The sequence below is a fragment of the Mustela putorius genome, unplaced genomic scaffold, assembly GCF_011764305.1.
Source record: "Mustela putorius furo isolate JIRA1106 unplaced genomic scaffold, ASM1176430v1.1 tig00003834_pilon_pilon_pilon, whole genome shotgun sequence".
In the NCBI taxonomy this organism is placed as follows: Eukaryota; Metazoa; Chordata; class Mammalia; order Carnivora; family Mustelidae; genus Mustela; species Mustela putorius.
Genome location: NW_025421987.1, coordinates 10,223,002 through 10,245,915, shown reverse-complemented (window position 1 = coordinate 10,245,915; position 22,914 = coordinate 10,223,002). Strand labels below are relative to the sequence as shown.

At 36.8% G+C, this 22,914-nt stretch overlaps 1 protein-coding gene across 8 annotated transcripts in view; it reads left to right on the top strand.

Annotated features, from left to right (window-relative positions):
• Positions 1–22,034, top strand: part of ROBO1 (roundabout guidance receptor 1) — a 1,168,989-nt gene extending 1,146,955 nt beyond the window's left edge. For all 8 annotated transcript variants that reach the window (XM_004770828.3, XM_004770829.3, XM_004770834.3 and 5 more), the window contains 5 exons: positions 2,985–3,391; positions 6,407–6,559; positions 13,495–13,803; positions 18,839–19,035; positions 20,338–22,034. In XM_004770828.3, the coding sequence (XP_004770885.1) occupies positions 2,985–3,391; positions 6,407–6,559; positions 13,495–13,803; positions 18,839–19,035; positions 20,338–20,352 (1,081 nt within the window). In that variant the 3' untranslated portion in view covers positions 20,353–22,034. The remainder of the gene's footprint in view (positions 1–2,984; positions 3,392–6,406; positions 6,560–13,494; positions 13,804–18,838; positions 19,036–20,337) is intronic.
• Positions 22,035–22,914: the final 880 nt, after the last annotated feature.

Below are 22,914 nucleotides of genomic sequence, written 5' to 3'. Positions count from 1 at the left end.
TGCAGCATCTTGAAATAGCTTTTTGTTTTCAAATAGAATATATTACATATTTCAAACTGTACATGTTTATCACACATTCCCTGGGCTTGCCTTATTTACAGATGGTTTGAATAAATTTTTCTCTCTTTCCCCAGCATTTGCACAGGGTGATAGTAGTTAAAAGCCAGCCCTTTTTGAACATGAAGATGTTTGTGCTCTACAGAATGTGAAGTATCCAAATACAACAATGCTGGCTTCCTTTCATAGTCAAGTTGGCTGTTCTACATCCCTGTATTGATGGTCAGAATAGTCCCCTTTATGCTAGAAAGTCTTACATGTCTTTAAAAAAATAAGTTTCTTGTGGTATTTTGGATGGGCATGCTGACAAAGATCGTAAATTGACTTTTAAATATGGTATTTTATTGCAACTCAAATTAAACAAAGGTTTTCCTCCTATGTGTATAACACACTCCATATTGAAACAATTACCCATTTTAAATAACAATTACCCATCTTAAATAACTTCAGCTTTGGGATATTCTTCATATTTCTTCTATTGCCACACACAGATGTATTAGAAAACACCCAGAAATAAAAAATAGTACATTATGTTAAAGAACTGTCTGTGTGTATATGCACGTATTTATTTATAAATTATTATAGTACGTATGTGTGTGTGTGTGTGTGTGTGTGTGTGTAATAACACCATTCCTAGAAGAAAGGTCATGACCTGGGAAATGAAATGTGAGATTAAAGACTACATTTAATACCTACTCGCTGTGGGAACTTTGGCAAGGTCCTTAATATCTCTGAATTTCGATGTCTTCATCTGTAGAATGATAATAAAAGCAGTACCTTGGAAAGCTGTTGCAAGAATCAAATGAATTCACATTGTAAAATATACTTAGTCACAAAGTAGATGCTCAATAAATTAGTTAATTGTAGTATTCTTAATAATAATGTATTTTTAATGCTTCCCATTTGTGGTAACAAAATGTACTTATTGATGTGTCTCAATTCATTGAATTAAAAAGCACAAAACTTTTCTTTGAGCCACTGGCATCTCACCCTTAAAGCCATATTGCTGTATTGAACTTCCCTATTCTTCTCCATAGTAGGTCCCTTTGTTAGATTTTGACCAGATCCTCCATGGCTCGGTTTGGAGGCTTTCTTTTAACTTGAGGCTCAATCTTATTAATTTTTTTTTAATTCCAATGTAGTTAACATACTGTGTTATATTAGTTTCAGGTGTTCAGTATAGTGACTCAACACTTCCATACGTCACCTGGTGCTCATCACAGCAAGTGGCCTTTTTTTTTCCCCCATCACCTATCCTCCCCGAACTCCCCGCTGATTCCATTTGTTCTCTATAGTTAAGAGTCTGTTTTTTGGTTTGAATCTTTTTTTTTTTTCCTTTTAATTGTCTCTTGAATTCCAGTTCTGTTTATTGTAAAACCATAATCATGCACTTGTGGATGTCCTTTGCAGGCTGTCCCCGTCTGTGGCTATGGCAGCATGGAGGAAGATGGTAGTCTCTGCTTTTAACCTCAGTTGTCCTCCTCCCTCTTCTCCTAAGTGTGAGGGCATGGCAGCCTAGATGAGGAACCAGTCTTCTCCTTGGCCAGCCCCAGTGACTGACTATTCTGTCTTGTCGCACTCTCTGAGTATGATAAGGTTGGTGAGAGAGATGGGCTGGAACCAAGTTACTCACTGATGAAGGACTCTATTTTGAGTGGCGTCTCTAGGCATTTGTAGTCTTTGAAAAATTTAGCCACATTCCCAGGTGGATTACAAGTCTGTGGCATCTTTCCTAGCTTCCTAAACCATGGAGGTGGCCAGATGATGCTAGAACCTGATCTAACTACCAGCTAGTCTCATGCTCAGCTTGGCACAGTCGGGTGGAATCTACCCTCCTTCCCTCTTGAAGGCACAGAATTTGAAGAGGTGTTGTTATGACTCTTCCAAATGGCAATCCCCCTTGTATCATCTCTTTAATCTTGCTTAGAGAACACGGAGACTGTTGAGCAGGTCACTGACTAAGCAGTCCCTTAACTGGAAATCACTGTATAGCGTCCTTTCGGTCAGGCACTTTCCTAAATTAGGAGTTAATCTCATGGCATTCCACCCCCTTGGGAATAACTTCTTTCCACCATCCATTCTTTACACTGAGGTCAAAACACTATCTTCTCAGTCATCTTACCCTCACCGTGGGTGACAGTGTTGGTTGGTAGTAGAAGGACGGCTGTTAGCCAGTATCATTCTCTGGATCTCTGAAGAGATGACTGAAAGTAGTTAATGGTAACTGTGAGCTTACCTTGTAGAATACTGCTCACATTGTCCTCAGCCTTGGACCTTAATTAATTTCAAGGTATCAGGAAAAATATCTTTGAGCATTTTATTTAACAGATAGGTGGAATAATGATAAAAATGATAGATGTAAAAGTACCTTATTACATTTGGTGACTAAGTCAGAGGAAAACAATTCTCCTGGCTTCCATAGACTTTTATTTTAATGGAATAAAATCTACAGGAATCTGTGTCATATGCTGAATATATAATTGTTTCATCCTATGGAATTCTACTCTCTAAAGTCACTATGAATGAGTCCATTTGCTTGGAATGGTAAAGGTGGAAATGAAATACAGGGGAAGAAACATGTTTATGGAGTATCTGTTCCAGAACTGATGTCTGTTGTCTTTGGTAATAATAATCTGTGATTATTATTCAATAAACTTTAAGACAAATGCATAAGCATATGTTTCCAAGGTATGTATTACTTTTCCTTTTTTAATTGAATATAATCCAAATCATGAAACATTAAGAAGACTTATAAGTAGCTGAAGATATTTCTGTTAAACTTGAATTGAGAGGAAGCCCAGCTTGGTTAAATGAGCTCCACAGAAGCAATGGTCAAATCAGTGTATTTGTGAATCTCTTGGTTAATGTATTTTGTGTATGTCCCAAAAATGAGCCGAGCCAAACCTGTGTTTTCCATCTTCCTGCAGACGGCAGCCGGTGAGCCCCCCTCCACCACCACGACCGATTTCCCCACCACATACCTACGGCTACATTTCAGGACCTCTTGTCTCAGATATGGATACGGATGCGCCAGAAGAGGAAGAAGATGAAGCAGACATGGAAGTTGCCAAGATGCAGACCAGACGGCTTTTGTTACGTGGCCTTGAGCAGACCCCTGCCTCCAGTGTGGGGGACCTTGAGAGCTCTGTCACTGGGTCCATGATCAATGGCTGGGGCTCAGCCTCAGAGGAGGACAACATTTCCAGTGGACGCTCCAGCGTGAGTTCTTCCGATGGCTCCTTCTTCACCGATGCCGATTTTGCCCAGGCAGTGGCAGCAGCCGCGGAGTATGCTGGTCTGAAAGTGGCACGTCGTCAAATGCAGGATGCTTCTGGTAAGTTCTGGGCTTGTCACCAAGCTGGAAAAGAAGACTCGATGGGTCCATGTCAGTTGATGATTATTGCCTAGGATCTGTGTCCAATGTGAAATGTAGCTATTCTTACTGTCTTTTATTTGCTGCCTGAGGAAACCCAAGATCCAATCATATGACACAGCTTGGTTATTCCGTTTATCTGGACAAGGCTTTTTAAATCTTTGAGCTTATTTTAATTTAATAAATCCTATATAATGTGAGGTAAGCTTCCTGGGAAGTCCTTGTTTTTACGGAAGTCATAGCGGATATGTGTACAATTTCTTTAGGTGTGCCTCTAGTCCGATGAGGTTTGTGTTACAGTTTTTCTGAGGTGTAGAAAGTGGCCAAAATAAAATTCATTGTGATAAGTCTCTTTCTATTTAATTAGAAATTCTCTAGGAGAAATAAATAAATATCAGGGGGGCACTCAACCATTGGAAAATGGGCTATTTCTCCTTAGCCCCATTCTCTTCATGTTCTGTCCATGAGAATATTAATTTAATCGGTAAGATGAAAGGATGTGTGTGATATGCATACATTCTCAAGCAGAGATGTTTCATATTTAAAGCAAACATTTTTAATCTAGCAATTCGGAGAGCAGTTATTCCAACTGCTTATATATATTTTTTCCATTTTCTGTTTTCATTGCCAGTACCCTGTTTATAATAATCATCTATCTGTTCTTATGTTTGAACCCATTTTTATTGATTACCTATTCCCAACCTTGTTTGGAGAATAAATAGTATGAAAAAGGAAATAATTTAAATTAAAGTCAAAGATTTATCACATGACATTTATTTCTGTAGGCTGGAATATATACATAGTATACATTCATATATACATTGTGTATATAAAAACATACAAATGGTAGAGTAAAATACTGTGGCCAGCAAGGCATAGGTTTCTGAGAAATAAAAGACTATCACAACACATCAATAATTTACTATCTTAATTTGTTGTTTTATTTTTCTTAGTTTAGGAACTATCTCATTGGTAATTTTCCCTATTCTTTTCAGGCACTGGATTGGTCATTATTTTTTATCATTTGTAGAATGTATTCTGAGAAAATAAGACTGTTTCTATGTGTTTTTTATCAAGAGCGTGTTATAGGAAAGAAGAAGTTTAGTACTCCTCAATCTATTATTGTAAAATATGTATTTATTTCGGCCACACCAATATTTTATGAAATTCAACCAAATTCCTTTTTTCCCCTCAGTCCCTACTGAATGTAATAAAATAACTACCCAAAACTACCTTTCTCAATAAATAACATGTAACTGTGTACATACATAGCTTTTATTTCTACTTATTTTTTAATCTTAAAAAAAATAAAGTGAAATTAAGCATTTCAAACTACTGCCTCAGATGACATTAAAGGTGTGCTTCAGTTCATTAAATCAACAAAACATAGAAATAATGTTAAAAATTCATCTGTAAACGACTGGATGCCTCAGGGTCTCCGCACAGTAGATGGCTTAACACAATAGAATGAGTAATGTGCTCAGTCTCAGGCCTAATCCTGTCTTTTCATGGATATGTAACTTTAATTGTAACAGTCTCCATCATAGCTAAGAGAGTTTGGTTTAATATTTTACTGCATTGTAATTTAGTGGCACTTCCGGTTTTCGTTGGGCTCATAATTATAATGAACTAAACATGCATTGGCCTCTGCCTCTTAAAATGTTATTCTCAAGAAAGGGTGTGCTGATCATATGCCTTGAGGTTAATATGAATGAATAATCCAATCAAATTGCTTCTCACTTGGCCGCGTTAATGAATATTGTTTAATATGAGTCAGTTAACATTTTTACGTATGTTGATTCCACTATATGTGGCTTCTCCTGTCTAGCCAAAAGATGTGCTGTGTAGGTCTATTTGAAGTTTCTTACAGTACAGCAAAAAGTTCCAGCTCTGTGTGTCTGGAATTTCTAAAAAGCAGAATAATGAAAGTCAAGTAGGGCCAAGATTTCCTTTGCTGTGATGGAATAAATATTTTGTGCCATCGTGGAATCACATCTCTGTAAGACAGACAGAAAATGGGGGAGGCTCTGAGATGCACTGTGTCTAATTCAGTTATCACTTGTACCTGCAAATATTGTCCCTCCAAAATGAAAAAACCAAAACCGCCTCTGCTACTACCAAGAAATGTAGAAGTTTCTGGAGGGGTCGCTTTATCCAGAAGCAGCAGGTAAACATCTAGTGAAAGAAAAGGCATCTAAGTAACTTTGGACAGGTCTAAATATGTGAGCTAGCCTTAATTTCAGGCCTCCCGAAGAGGATATACCTCTGAATGTGTTGATATTAGGTGTCTGCCTTCAAAGAATCACATAAAAATATATTTAATTAACAAAAGGGATGTGTCTAGTACTGCTCACTCTTAGAACATGAATTTCTTAAGGACTTTGGTGATTCCCTTGAGAAAATAATGTGCATTGAATATACTGTGCAAAAATCTAATTGATATTTTTGTTTATTAATAACACTTTAGTGAAGTTAGTTGCAAAAGTAATTGGGATGTTTGGGTGCCCGGATGGCTCAGTCAGTTGCGTATCTGCCTTCAGGTCAAGTCATGATCTCAAGGTCCTGAGATCGAGTTCCACATGCGGCTCCTAGCTCATCCGGCAGCCTGCTTCTCCCTCTGCCTGCTGCTCCCCCTGCTTGTGCTCTCTTTCTCTCTGTGTCAAATAAATAAAATAAAAATTTTTAAAAAAGTAACCGGGATGGTTTTCTTTAATAAGTGGTATCAAGAACTTTAATGGAATTAAAGTACTACGGTTAAAAAAAAAAAGCTGGAAAAATTTTTCAGTGTCCCCCTCCCCCCAGTGGATGGGTTAGGCAGAATGACAAAAATCCTAGTATTGGCTGGAATAGTTTATTTAAAGCTTTTTTAGGAAATTAGGGATGCTTCTAGTCCTAATATTTTCTTTTTCTTATTTAATGTTATAATTAAAATACATAGATGAGTTTGGCTCTGATTTATTTTTTTTTTTTACTCAGGCCGCCGACATTTTCATGCATCCCAGTGCCCTCGACCCACAAGTCCTGTTTCTACAGACAGCAACATGAGTGCCGCCGTAATGCAGAAGGCCAGACCCGCCAAGAAGCAAAAACACCAGCCAGGACATCTGCGCAGAGAAGCCTACACAGATGGTAAGTCCATTGAAACACATGAAAACATCTATGAATCTCACTTGTTTACCCTGGCTCTCTAGGACTAGAAAATGCGTCCATTGGCATTAGGAATTACATTAAAAATTCATTAACAGTAAGCCTCCTATAACTTAATAGCAGTGATCAACTTTCATATCTTGTCAAGCATCTTTGGTCCTTCTAATAAGAGGGTTCTTTAAGAAGCTAAGATTAGTGCACATTTTTATTAACTTTAAAAGGTTATTTTGGGGGCACCTGGGTGGCTCAGTGGGTTAAAGCCTCTGCCCCTCCCAGGGTCCTGGGATGAGCCCTGCATCGGGCTCTCTGTTCAGTGGCAAGCCTGCTTCTCCCTCTCTCTCTCTGCCTGCCTTTCTGCCTACTTGTGATCTCTGTCTGTCAAATAAATAAAAATAAAATCTTTAAAAAAAAAAAAGGTTATTTCGTTATTGCGAACAGACATCATTGTAGTTGAAGTAATGACAGAGAATTAACTTTCCTCACATTCCCTGAGAAATCGTCCAAACCATCCTGGGTTTTGGCTTCCTTTTGGAATTTTGCATTCGAATAGAAGACAATAAACTCATCTGAATATTAATTCTAACTCTGGGGGTATTAGCATTATTTTGTGCACCAAAAGGCAAATCGAATCATCTTCCTTCATGCCTTCACACGCTATCGACGCTCACTGAGAAGGTAGCGCTTTGTATTCTCAAGGGAGCCCGGAGAATAATGCAAACGTGTAATGTTGTCTAGAGAAAGCCTTTAATGAAAGTGCCTCAGGTGGCCCAGCATTTATTAAACCGCCACCTTCTCGTTTTATAAACAACCCCAAGGGCTTTGTTGGAAATTCACATAAGATAAATTCTCCCAGAACTCACCCCTCTTGTCAAGTTTGCTAAATTTGCTAACGGGGTAGGAGAAGACGGGTGTCACCGACCACTGTCCCCCCCCACCTCCTGGTCCTCTCCGTCCACAATCTGATTAGGACTTTCATTACCAGTCAGCAATTTTTCAAAAAGGGCATCATTTGCCATTATCATATGAAAGCCTAATATTATAGATCCTTATCCAAGGTTACAAGGAGGGTTTTCTGAGGCACTTCTCCCTGTGATTCCTGCCACTTGACAGAAAAATTTAATACAAAGCTCCCAGCATGATGAGCACAAGTAATTTTGCAATGAGTGGCTGTCCATGCTATTATCTGTACTTTATTCAGAGTATTTTCTCTCACTCGCATCTATCTGATATTAGACTACATTAAATACTGGCATGACACAGCGCACCTGGGCCTCCTGGCTTCTGCCCAGGACTCTTTTGTCAGTGAAACTGAGCTGTCAGAATATTATCTGATTTTGAAGGGTTATTACAGTGGCTTTGTGCATGTTTGCCTCTGTGAAGGGACAAACACTAGGTGTAAATCCCCAAACTCTATCGGCAGTTTTACATTTATGGGACCCCTGTAATGGCATTTTACAAGTTTTATGGCTGTCCTATCAGTTTTTATTATCTGGAAGAGTGCTGCTCACTGAAAGACGGGTCAAACAACAAACCTGGATGTAAGAACATCTAGGTTGGATATGGAAGGGAGAAAATCTGGCCTAAAGCTTTGTGTAGCCCTTTCCAGCTCTTATATATACTTGTTTTGAGGGACTTCTAGCATTGAGGGGTGCTTTTTCAAAATGCTTTAAATAATGTACACATGCCAAGTTAAAGGAGATGGTATCACGGTTATAAATTGCTCTATGCTTGAAAATGGTGACCTCTATTTATTGTCATGTTCTGCAGTCCTTTTCTCAATGTATTTAACAATTAAATATAAGCTCTAACTAATCCCTGCAGGGTAACCATGAAAGAGAAAGATGAAACACCGAGGTTGTTTTTTTAACGTTAATTTTAGAAATACCAAAGAAATGTATTCAAATTGGTAAAGCCAAAAAGTTAACTTGAAATATTATTTGGATTTTTCATTGTTTATTTCACAAAAGGGATTATGCAGAGTTATCATAGGATAGAAAGTAATGTGGAAGCCACTAATTATTTTCTTGAAGTCATAAAAATAGACAAAATGGAAATATGACTCAAGTTATTTTTAAAACTTTAGCTCTAACTTCCTTTCAGCATTTTGATAACCATCTGTCTTTTAGTTATGTTTATTGTACTAAAAAGCCTTGAGTTTAATTCTGGACATTTTCTGAGTTGATAAAGAAAAAATACTAAAATATGTGTTATTTTATACATATCCGGCAAATGCATATTGATGAAGTAAAATCAAGTAAATGCAAATACTTCTTCATGCATCAAGTAAGAGAAATGCACACTCTTGATAGCAGTGGTTATGACATGAGAATACTGGATCATTTTCTTAGAAATCATTTTCTCAAAACATTACATTGCATTTTTTTTTTAAAAAGTCATAGGCCATTTCATGAAGAAACTCAGTAGCAGACACAATTTACAGTTTATTAAGAAAGAGAAAGAAGAGAAGAAAGAATTTGAAGAGCTTCCAACTGTTAAAATGTGAATTAAGCATAGTAGTAAGACAAGGAGTGCTTTTTTCTTAATTTTTGATGTTTTTTTTAAGATTTTATTTATTTATTTGACAGAGATCACAAGTAGGCAGAGAGGCAGGCAGAGAGAGAGGAGGAAGCAGACTTCCTGGTAAGAAGAGAGCCTGATGTGGAGCTCCATCCCAGAACCCTGGGATCATGACCTGAGCCGAAGGCAGAGGCTTTAACCGCTGAGCCACCGAGGCACCTCAGATTTTTTTTTTTAAGATTTTATTTATTTATTTGACAGAGGGAGAGAGTATGCAGAGAGGCAGATTGGAGGGAGGCAGGGAAGCAGGCTCCCTGCTGAGCAGAGAGCCTGATGTGGGGCTCAATCCCAGGATGCTGGGATCATGACCTGAGCTGAAGGCAGAGGCTTAACCCACTGAGCCACCCAGGTGCCCCCTTAATTTTTGATTTTTAATGATTAAATTGTTAACTACAGTGGATGAGTTCGATTATTGATAGACTTCTTTTGCTAACTAATTTCAGAATATATCAGTCTTGTGTTTGTAGTATCTTTACTTCGTAAATTTTGTTCGACTTCTGTAGTTGTGTCATAGATCTTTTGTAAACAGTATAAAGAAGGCTAAAGAGTGGTCATGTCTGACCCAATGAAGAGTAGTTGTGGTGATTCCTGTGAGTCCAAACTATATTCATTTTTTATAATCATTTCTATATTTTCATAATACTGTATTTTCATAATACAGTAGGTGGCTTAAATGACAGAAATTTATCTTCTCATGGAAGCTGGAGGCTAGAATCCCAAGATCAAGGTGTTGGCAGGGTTGGTTCCTTCTGAGGCCTCTGTCTTTGGCTTGTAGATGGCGGTAGTCTCCTTGTGTATTCACTCTGTCTTTCTTCCATCTCTGTGTGTGTCCTAATCACCTCTTCACAGAAGGAAACCCAGTAGATTGGGTTAAGGCCCATCCCAAGGACTCACTTTACCTTAATTACCTCTTTAAACCCTATATGCAGGGCGCCTGGTGGGTTAAAGCCTCTGCCTTCCACTCAGGTCAAGATCTCAAGGTCCTGGAATCGAGCCCCACATCGGGCTCTCTGCTCAACAAGGAGCCTGCTTCCCCCTCTTTCTACCTGCCTCTCTGCCTACTTGTGATCTCTGTCTGTCAAATAAATGAATAAAATCTTGAAGAAAAAAAAAAAAACAACCAACAACCCTATAACTAAATACCATGTCATTCTGAGGTACAGGGGGTTAGGACTTTAACATCTGAATTTTGAGGGAACAGAGTTCCTGTAGCCCTGTGAACCGTACCTTACTCTGTGGGTAAATCGTAGGCCTCAGAGAGACCCAGGGAGTACAGTGCGCAGCGGAGTCCTGTGACAGGAAGAATCTGTTTATTTATCTCATATTTGTCGCTTACACGTTGAACCCAGACGAAGGGTAGGATTAAAATACATGAATATTTATTACTCAGAGTCTTAGCGAGTTAAAGCCAAGCGTAAGTGCATTTGTAGGACCTTCTAATAGATTCTCCCCACCCCCTCTTTTCAACCCTTTCGATGCATTTACATACTTGATTTAAAAACCAAATCTACATTATTTCTCCAGCCCTACTTTTCATAAATTATAAATTCACCAGCCTCTCTGGAATGATGTTATTTTGACTTGATTTATCATTAATTACAAGGTCTTGGGACTTCGAACAGCCAAGTGAATAGAGTGCTGGATCTCCATAGTGAGTTAGTGCGGCAGAACTGTCTGCATGTCTGTGCTCTGACATTTTACTTTATATACGTTATACCAGTATTTGGAAAGCATTGTATAAAGAATGACGTTTATAGGATTATACAAAGTGTCTCTACATATATGTATGTAAAACAGGTCCATGATATTATTTGTTGAATCCAATTTGAGCTATTGTTGGTATGTTCAGGGTGAAAGTACTATTTATCACCTTGTGAAATACAGAATTGTTCATGCTATAATAATCCTTGCTTTGACTCAGTAATTATTTTATAATACCTAAAAATTTTTATTTGGTAACCTGTTTGTATGGGAAATAAAACCTACAAGTATTTGCCTCTCATCATCAACTAGATATAGAAGCAATTACATTTAGGAAGTTAGAACTCTTAAAATTGCTCCTGGATTCTCTTCTCACTTTCTACCTGGGTTATAGAGCATCAGGAAATAGATTTTGTCTCGAGAGTCACATATTCCCGAGATTTTGTGCGCTCTTATAATAGTGGTAATCATCAGCTTTGGTAATCTGATGAACCCAGACATTTTATGATTTGTTGATAGTGGCAGTTACTTTCTGCCTGCTTGATAATCTGTGTTTGCAATTTGGGGGTGAGGTCTATGGCAAGGAGATAGTGTGGAAATGAGCCTGCGGGCACTCACTCCATCTGCTGCCAGATACGTTCTGAATTAGATTTTTCTCCTTTCATTCCAAGTCCCAGGCTCAGTCTGAACTTAGAACTGTTCTGCCTTGGGTGACTTGGCTTTATGCCACTTAGTATAGTCTGGTTTTTAACTCTCTTTTTTTGGTTATTTTTAATAAACAAGTAGCAGATGAGGAAGGACTCTCAACTCTCATGACACTACCCTTTTTTTAAAGTATTTTTTTTAATCCATTGAAGTAGTAAAGAGGAAAACCAGGCACAACAACAATGGTAATATATGTTGTAAGGCAAAAAAAAAAATTAGATTTTGTAAAATGAGGAGAAAATTAATGCCATTCTCTGTACTCTAGCCAGCCTTTTAGGTAATGTTTAGAGGCTATTTATATGAAACTAGAACATGATGAGCCATGAGAATGGACAGCAAAAATATGTAAGTAAAATTTGGACCAATTTTAATAACGGAGTCCTAAGTATAGTTCTCCACATATGAAAATTACCATTTTGAAGTCGTGGCTGAAAAAACCGTGCTGGTAATTCCCAAATCTTGGTATCTCTGTACTTGGCCTCTCTTGAAAGTCAGATTTTATGTACAAAAACCTATTAGACATCTCTATCTAGGTACTTCAAAGGTGCCTCCTATTTACTTTTCTAAAATTGTGCTCCTACTCCCCCTCTATAGGCCATCCATCTCTTCCTCATCCCTCCTTCCTTATCTTCAGTGAAGTTTCTCTCATCCACCTAGTCAACTATAGCAAAATTCTTTTTTTAATTTAATTTTATTTTTCCAGTGTTCCAAGATTCATTGTTTATGCACCACACCCAGCGCCCCTATAACAAAAGTCTTAAAAGTCATCTTAGAATCTTTCCTTTCCTGTATTCCACTGATCATTAAATAATACTGATTTTTCTTCCTTAATATTTATTAAATATATCTCATCTGAACAGCCACCAATACAGTTCCATCCCCTATCATCTGAGGTATAACAATAACCTCTTGCCCTCCTGGATTCAAGCCTTTCCTTTTAATTCATCCTCCATAGTAAAGGCAAAAACCTAAAACTAAAATCTCTTCATATTCTTCTACTAAGTTACCAACTACCATTAGGATATCTATTTCTGCTTCCTAGAATGTACATAGCAGCCAAGGGTAGCACCCCTTTAAAAAATAAATTTTTTAACTATCAAGTTATTGAACTTTTACCTACTTTTATCCTTAAGTATGTCTGTCCTTAAGTATGTCTGTAAGAAGTTGCATTATATATAATGTCTAGTTATATGTATATATGTATGTGATATATATGCATTAACATATATATGTAATGTATAATGGAAGATAAATAGGTGACATTCACTTATATCTATACCAGAGATTATCTGGTTTGAAACCTCTGTGTGCAGATGCAGAGTGCAGAGACCCCATCAATGGATGGTAGATTGTAAACACAAAATAGAATGAAATAGTATAAAGGACACTGAACCAGAAATTAGGAATCTAAGGGCATTGGTCCTTGTTCTGATCATACCAAGACTTGAGACCAAAAAATAGCTGAAAGTCGATGCATTTGAGTTTCCCTTCTTATAGAACAAGAAGGGATTTAGGCTAGATTAAAGGGTGGCAAACAGGTCTCAACTCAAGTGCCAACCTCAATCAATTTGAAGTGGTTGCCTGGAGAACAGCGGTATGCATCTGGGACCAGCAACATTATGCTGAAATCAATTAAGAAGGTCTGTCATGATTGGGGGAGAGGAAGTGATAGCACACGTGCCCATATTATCTATCCCAAGAGTAGATAATCTTTAAGTCTTTAAGTCCCAGCTCTATGATTGAATATTTTTCTGCCGTATGACAATGAGAATACATTGAAATTGTTGATCTTCTTGTTCCTTGGTTGTCTTCAATTGTTCCAGTTCATTTATGATACCTTATCTCACAACTGAATGTGACTCCAATGCTAATACTAATATTTAGCAATGTTATAAGCGGCAGACTTCTATAGTATTTTCAATATTTCTTTCTAGATCTTCCACCTCCTCCAGTGCCACCACCTGCTATAAAGTCACCCACTGTCCAATCCAAGGCACAGCTGGAGGTGCGACCTGTAATGGTGCCAAAACTCCCTTCTATAGAACCAAGAACAGACAGATCGTCAGATAGAAAAGTGGGCAGTTACAAGGGGCGAGAAGTCTTGGATGGAAGACAAGTTGCTGATATGAGAACCAATCCAGGTGATATCAGAGAAGCACAGGAACAGCAAAATGATGGGAAAGGACGAGCGAACAAGGCCACAAAACGAGACCTTCCACCAGCAAAGACTCACCTCATCCAAGGTACTGATTTATTCAAACAGCAAATAAATACAGATTGAACATATGTTTGCAAGTTGCACTGTTAGGTTCTCTTAGGCCATAGGAAAAGGGATAAGATTTAGAATTTGACTCTCTAATGGAGAAGACAAGCAGGTACTCAAATAGTTTTAATATAATTAAATTAAATAAATAACATTATAGAAGAGTCCCTTAGACAGGTGCCGGTTGAGATGGGTTTTAAAGGAAAGCATGATTCTAACAGGTTAAACTGAAAAAGGGATAGCAGGTAAAGAAAGTTGTTGGAGAAAAAAGAAAAAACATGTGAGTGTAAAAGCAAATGTTTGGCGAATATGGATTTCTAGTTCCGCCAGACACAAATAGGGGAAGGTAAAACTAGAAAGGTGGTTGGGCCAGATTGGGAAGGCTAGGAATATGATCTAGAGTGTGGGATCTAGATAAGCAGCGGTGAGCCAGTAAAGAATTTTGAACAAGAAATGACAGAATCAGATTTTGAGAAAAATAACTGGCAGCCCTCTATAGTGAAGGAAGAGATCTCGGACTTGGATAGATGAAGGTATCAGATCATTGTAAAATATCTAGGTATAAACTATGAAAACACTGAATTCAAATAGTTCTGTAGAAAATGGAGAGAACAGCCTACTTTGACATTTTGGTGATAGAACCAGTGGTGACTAATTGAAAGTAAAAAAAAATAGAATGAAATTATGGAGTAAAGGGGAAGTTACTCAAATGTTCATTAGATGGTCCTGTTGGCCAGTGGAACCTAATTGTACTAACCAATGTAGGAAGAAAAACAAAACAAAACAAAACAGAAAAGAGTCTGAGGGAAAAAAATTTTACTTTTGAATGGATTAAGGTGCTGATAAGAGCACAGATAGGAGAAAATCAATAAGACTTTAGAGAGCTAAGTTTAAAGATCAGGAGAAAGGTTGTGAGTAGAGAGTGGGTTTTAGAAACAGCAACACAATTGTATGAATTACAGAGGCTAAATTTTCAGCATGATACACTTGTTATTGTGGAGCAATCAATTCTCTGGGAGCAAAGCAAAGCAAAGCAAAACCCTAATTTATAGCCATTTCTATTGGGTAGTTACTTCCAAGATGACTGGCTTCAAGCTGCTAATATGAAGTCACTTGTACACTCCTCTTCTGAGAACATGTGAGCCCATCCCAACACACCAATAATCAGCCATGATTATATTCAAAGGTTAGGCCCAAGAATGACTTTCTACAATGGAAGTTGAGATGGATCTACCAAGAGGTATAAAATAATCAAGATCTCCAAGCCAGAGAAAATAATATCCTAGAAAGAATGGAGAAGGAAATTTTAAGAAGGAAGTCTAAAATGCCACCCAGAAGTAAAAACTGGGTGTCAACAGGAGGAGGGGGCTGGGGAGAAGAACACATGAGGATTTCGCAATAGGTTATTTGTGGGTGTCATTTAAAAGAATTGTTTTTAGTATTGTAGTCAGAATAGAAGCCAGACTGTAGGGGGTTGTAAAGTAAATGAAAATTGTGGAAGGGAGGTGATGAACTCTTTCCAGAAGGTTGGGAAGAAGAGAGATTGGAAAGAGTTTGCCAGGAAGACAGAATTTGTGGGAATACTTTAAGATGGGATTATCAGAGACGAAGGAGAAGAAACCATTTAGGAGAAAGAAATACAGAAAAGGGGAAGATTGATGAAAGAGTCTGAAATGAGTATTATGGAAAGGAATCTTTGGGGATACTTCAATAGGCTCATTTGAAAAACTGAGCCTACTTTTTATCAGTTAAGCAAAAGGTGATCTGGCTCTGAACTTTTAACCCATACTGTACTCCCAGTAGTGATTTATAAATATAATGTCATGACATAAATGATGAAGTTTATATGTGGCCGAAAAGTGTAGACCAATTTGCTGCTACAAGTAAGCTTTCTCTAAAGCATTGGGATTCTTCAGGAGAAGATTTTACAAACTTGGAAAGATCTTGGTGTATGCAGGATTAGAACAAAGTGATGAAATTATTTTACCAATCTTTAGAGATTTAATGAGTTGTCCTTTGTGTTATAAAAATATTTCTAGGGCGCCTGGGTGGTTCAGTGGGTTGAGCCTCTGCCTTTGGCTCAGGTCACCATCTCAGGGTCCTAGGATCAAGTCCTGTATCGGGCTCTCTGCTCAGCAGGGAGCCTGCTTTCCCCTCTCTCTCTGCCTGCCTCTCTGCCTACTTGTGATCTCCCTCTGTGTTTCAAATAAATAAATAAAATCTAATATATATATTATATATTTCTAACTAAAGAACTATTACTGGAACAATTAATCTAGAAACAAAAAAACGTATTTCATGGAAAACACTGAGATACACTGACCAGATTATTATTTCATAGGTCTTACTTTCCCAAATTCTTATTTGAACCATAACCCTGTGTATATGTTTCATTAAATGATCTTTTCTATGCATTGCTATAATTTTCACCTTCATAATTCAGTTGACATTATTTAAAATGAAGGAGGAACCTTGATTTACATGTTTAATGAATGGTCATTTTTAATTAAAGAGAGTGGTCTTCTAGACATGAATGTCTGATCTTTTTGCTGACATTTACCTCAATTAGTTCAATTTATTTCTACATATATCAAACATCCACTGTGTTGTAAAGCGTTATACTGGTCCTGAGATTTATGTGTAAATATGAACCTTGACCTCATGAAGCTTATAGTCAAAGACAGAGATAAGTATATCTGTATGTTTATAGACATACTCACATTTGGTGTAATGTTTATGATACTATACTTGAGAGTCCAAAGAAGGGACAGTTAGCTCAGTCTTTTGGGGTATGTAAGGTAAAGAAAGACTTCTCGACCTTTCCTGGTAGAAATGACACATAACCTGAGTGTTCAGGATGGGTGAGATTTAACTTGGGTAAGAAAAGTGGATAGATTGTTCTGCCAGAGAAACTCAGCATGAAAATCTCTGAAGTGCATTGAGAAGATTATAAGAAATCCAGTGTTCCTAGATAGTAAAGGTGGTCAAAGGGGAAGCTCTTAAGGTAGACATAAGCATAAGTCATAGAGTGCCTATAGTTCCTGTAAGAAGGCAGCTGAGTGATTAGGGTTTAGAAAGGAATGATTCAAGGCAAGGATCTATTAGTAGATATTTACCATGCTGGGACAAGAGATGTGGAGAATACAAACCAGACTCTAGGATCGGAGATGAGTGTGTGGAATATTCAAAATTTAACATTTTTTAGTGTTATAAATCAGGCTCACCTGTATATATTTGAATGCATGGAAAAAGTACACTTAAGGCATACTGGAAGGTGGTTGGAAGGGAGGGAAGACTCTAAAATAATTTCAGTTTTCCTTATTTGTTGTCCTAAGAATTAGTATTGTCATTAACTATGAGGGAATACAGAGAGGAAAGAAAAGAGTGGACCCAATGAAGTCAATGTTGGACATATTGAGTTTGAGGGATACTTATGAGAAAGTGTTCACCATAGATCAGGAGTTGTAAATATAAATTAATGATTTATCATAGTAAAATATTAATTAAATCTACACATTCACTCACTCAAAACTATCAATATGTCAAGTTGAGAGTATATCAAAACATGAAACACAAAATACCTGTCCCCATGATGGGTATAATCTAGAAAAGTTTACAGTCTGTGAGAATGGATGAAATTTCCCTAGGTGAGTGGGGAAAATAATGTGTATATACAGTAGGCTACATGTTGAAACCTGCAATATGTAAGATGCACTGCATTAAGAGCCCACAGGAGACTGGCCAGGAAAGGAGGAGAACTAGAAGCTGGGAATGACTATTCCCAGTTGAACAGTTTACTTGATGATGGTTTCCTGATGAAGGGCAGTGACAAGTTCAGAGACATAAGGGCTGAAACATGATTAGCAGTATCAAAGTCAACAGTGAATTTTCTCTTTTGTTGTAGTAACATGGGCATGGACAGATTTCCATGGGATTCGGAGTAAATGGGAGTTTTGTCTACCAGTACTGAGCCTAATTGCTTTAAGAAGCTTTGCTGAACTGTAAGGACAGGAAGAAGATATTTCTTCATGTAGAGCACAGGCTTAAGGGGAACTTTTGAGCAAGAGAAAGATTTTATATTGTAGTCTGACAAAAACTAAAGTCAATGGAGAGAAAAAGATTGATGAAGGTCACAGGATTCCCAGTGCTGTGAAGCAAGAGTGAAAAACAGTGGTCTTCATGGATTGGGAGACCCCAGCAAGTCCGAATCTTACTGGAAGTTGTGTTGAGTAGAATGGAAGGAGAAAGGTGCCATCAAGGTGTCCAAAGGATAGAGCGGACAGGCTTTGGAGTGAAGTAAGCACTCATCAGTATAAGCAGCACCAAATTAAAAGCAGTATGGAGATAGAAATGAAAGAGATGGCATTTAATTAGAATGGCTTTGTGTTTTAACCTAGCAATGATGGCAGGCTTCTGAGAGTCAGGGCTTCACAGTGTAAATATGATATTGAAATGGAGGTTGACATCTTAGTGTCTGGAAAGTGAACCTGGGCTTGGTTCTGTTTCTGTGGTTTGAGCAAACTGGACTTTGTTTCTATCAATGCCTTGAAATAACCCTTCATAGTTTGCATAGGGATTTCACGATCCCCTCTGTTTTTACGTCTACACTGGGAGCACCTCTGGGTATAAATACTATTAACGCTTTTTTTAGAAAAGTGAACACTAAAGTCTAAAATAATCGGAGAGCACATAATGAAGGATAGAACTGGAAGCTAAGTCTGACTCCAGGTTTGGTTTTCCTCTTCTAATGATGTTGGTCTTAAGTGAGTTTGAGGTGGACAAGAGCTTGTGAGTGAAATCAACTTGAATGCCAGCCAGTACCAGGAAAGACAATGAGGCTTGTTATTTTATTTTTCTGGACGCTGCTGCCTTTTTAATTATTGTTATAAAATGTCCTCATTTATTCCTCAATAACACTGATGCTTCTTCATTCAGAATGACAGATATAAATGTTACATTATGCCTTGAAACAGTACAGTGGTGTTCATATACACTTATTATATTTCATTACACAGAGGATATTCTACCTTACTGTAGACCTACTTTTCCAACATCAAATAATCCCAGAGATCCGAGTTCTTCAAGCTCAATGTCATCAAGAGGATCAGGAAGCAGACAAAGAGAACAAGCAAATGTAGGTCGAAGAAATATTGCAGAAATGCAAGTTCTTGGAGGATATGAAAGAGGAGAAGATAATAATGAAGAATTAGAGGTATCTATAACTATTTTCCAAGTTTCTCAGTATTATACGGGTTGTTACATCAGCCTCAAAGTCAGGAATATTTATCAGTCTACAGAAATGTTACTGTTTTGCCTCAAACCCGAATGTTGGTGATGCCAGAGACTGAAATTCTTTGAATTTAATGATTTCCTTGAAATGTATTCCAAAGTTGTAAATGGGGATAATAATTTCTTTTTAGATCTAGAGGGCATATTCTTCTGCAGATCTTCAGATAAGAGATTTATATGGCAAACATGTTGTTAGGAAATAAGAACTATTTACCCAGATAATATATTGCATAGTATTATATTATAGTAGGTTATAAAAACCAGTAAGGTTACAGTTATGAGGATTTGAATGAGGGTGCTTAGTCTATGCTATCATTGGCCTCCCTAGTAATCACTATGGTTAATCTAACTAATTTGACCAATTATCTTCCACCTTCTTTCTTCTGAAAATGATCCTTGACCTGATCAGTCAACCTGATCCTTGACTCTAACCTTCCCAGATAGAGGAGAACCCTTTTTGAGTCAAATATATACTCCTTTCTTAGAATTTATAGATAGCAATACAAGATGGAATTGACAGTACATTATATCATATTACAATCACCTTCTACTTTTAAGACAGTGTTTTTCCCATTTAATTAAAAACAAAAACAGTTGAGTGCAAATTTCTCTTCTTACAAATATATTTAATCCCAAGAAGATTGTTAAATGAACATTAAACTGAACTTTTAAAAATAGAAGATGAAACATTTTAAGGAATGATGTCTAATTGAATTTTCTGTAATACCCAAAGCATTTTCATTTTGACATTAGGAATAAGAAGACTTTCTTCCTACAATTGTTATGAGAGGTTATTTTATAAGTTCTTTTGTTTATTTGGGGTGTGTGTGTGTGTGTGGTTTGTTGTTATATTTGTTTGTTTTTGTTAAGGAAGAGAACCTTTCTGGAGGACAAAAAGTCATCATACAGAACTCTAATACTTAAAACCTATAAAATCTGAACTACAATGTTGAGTTGGGGCTGGACATTCCACTGCTCCTCTGTCTCCAACACCACATGCCCCAATACCCAGACATAGCACAGAACACACTCGCAGAGAATTATTGGATTTTCTATCAAAACCAACTAACAACAAATGAATGAGTTGCCATGAGCGCTTTCTAACATATGCCGGGGAATGAACGAAGAAATACCAACTGTAAGGTTGAAAACGTATAAATCAACAAACTCTAAAACTGTTCTCTAAAATTTATTTTCAAAGTTAACAAACACTTTTCTCTTACAGGAAACTGAAAGCTGAAGACAACCAGAGAGGCTTGTGAGATCTAATGTGAAAATTATCACTCAAGACGCCTCATGTCTGATGACACATGACGCCAGATAAAATGTTCAGTGCAATCAGAGTGTAAAAATTGTCATTTTTTATTCCTCTTATTGGAATACCATTTTTAAAAATTTTATTGGAGTTTTATTGTTGTTGCTTGATCCTTATCCCTAATGAAGAACTTCCCTATTCCCCTCGCTGTTGGAACAAACCATGACACCTTCCTTCCAGCAAGGGACGTATTTGACTTCTTGCTCCAGCCATCAGCCAGCAAGAGAGAATGACTCAGTTCTTTTGCATTTTGCCCCCGAGATATGGCATTGCACTGCTTAGATACAAGCCAATTTTCAGAAAAGTATTGATCAAAGATACAAAATTGATTAATCAACCTCATGCCAAGGGCTCTCAAGACATAATCTTTCTATAACCAACTGCTAAGGCAAACGAAAACATACTTCATTTTAACATGATTTTTCAAATCAGTCTTTCATACCACCCTCTGCTGGGAGAAAATAAAATGTAACAAAAGCAGAACAACCACAAATCAATTTGAATGGGGTAGAAACATTGTAAATAGATGCTCTTTGCAATCCCTGGTGGTACTTTATTTTGTCTTCATTTCGATCATTAAAGTATATTCTTGGAAGTATACTTCTGGAGAAGTAGGGGTAAGCCAGTTGGATCTCTGGTTGTCTAGTCATTGTCATAAGTAAGCCTAGCAAAAAACCTTGATCTATTTTTCAATCAAATGCAATTATAAATGCATATTACAAACAAATGGATGTTTTTAATGACCAATTGAATAAGGACATCCCTATCTTAACTGGCCTAAATTTCTTCTGGTAGTGTCAGTTCGACTTTCAGAAGTGCCACTTAAGGAAGTTTGATTTTTGTTTTTGTAATGCACTGTTTTTAATCTTTTTTTTTTTTTTTTTGGTTTTAAAAGCACAATCACTAAACTTTATTTGTAAACCATTGTAACTATTAACCTTTTTTGTCTTATTGAAAAAAAATGTTGAGAAGCGTTTTTAACCTGTTTTGTTCATGCTCTATGTTTGTATTTGGAATATTTGAATGATGACAGATGGTGAAGTAACGTGCGTACTTTATTGTTGGCCATTCACCCAATGGTTCTTACTTTTCCTGAACTTAAAGAAAAAAAAGGTTTAAGTTTGTTGTGGCCAATTTGAAACTTATAAGATTTTCTTATAAACTCAAAGAGAGGCATTGCTTGCTTTGAGTTGCCAAATGATGCCCTCTGACTGTAGATTTTTATGATCCTTTTTTTTTTTGTCGTTATATGAATTTCATTGACTTGATAATTGGTGCTATTTGAGGGAAAAAATGTACACTTATTCATACGTGGGTATCAGGCCTGACCCCACTGGAAACAAAGCCAAACAAAACTGAACCACAAAAAAAAAAAAAAAAAAAAAAAAAGCTGGTGTTCACCAAAAACTAAATGTGTTCACTTAGATAATTTGAAAGTTGCATAGAAAGGGTGTGCAGTACTAAGGGAACAATCCATGTGATTAATGTTTTCATTATGTTCATGTAAGAAACCTCTTATTTTTAGCCATAATTTTGCATACTGAAAACCAATAATCAGAAAAGTAATTTTGTCACATTATTTATTAAAAATGTTCTCAAATACATCATTCTTTCTTGTGTTGATTTCTTTTGTTTTTTTCATTGTGTGATCAAATTTATTCCATTTAATCACAAAGTTGTGCTGTCTTAACATTTCACCACTATATTATCAGATGAGTGAAAATTCTGAACAACCAGGCTTTACTTATGATGAAAAATTCTCATTTTACTCCATGGAAATTAAAGATATCAGATCAATCAAAAGCTAGAAGGTATTTGATCATAGAATACCATTTTTAATATTAAGGAAGCACTAAAATGTTTATCTGTGTGTATCTGAATTTCAGGTAACCTATTTCTGACATACTTAGGATTCGGGTATATACATCTAATTTGTAAAGTTTGGACCACTTATGTTCTATCAAAAGGAAAATTATATTACCCAAAATATTGGTTAGTAACTATCTGCTTTCTTGTTTACAAATTCATGTGAAATTTTAACAGTTCTATACTTATGATATAGTGGCTTGAACATTGTTTATTTTATTAAGGTTAACATATTCAAGTATTAACTTTGGTTGGATGAGATGAGCAGTAGAATCTAGTGAAGGGTTTTTTCCTATGATATATATATATATGTGTGTGTATATATCATAATATATAGGACTATATATATGCATATATATATATATATATATATATATAGTTAAATTTTTGTGTTGATCACAATTTGAAAAACTGGGAAAATTTTGGACAACAAAAAAAAGGGGGATGTATTTCGAAGGTTAATTTTACAAAACCGAAGTAATCACCAGCATCTACTTAGATCCATAGGTCAAGAAGTCAGTTTCCAACTATTTCGAAGGAAACACTGGAGAGACATGTTCAATGACCTAATTTTTCTCTTCCCTTGTTGAGGTGACTATAAGTTAGTCTTTATATCATGTG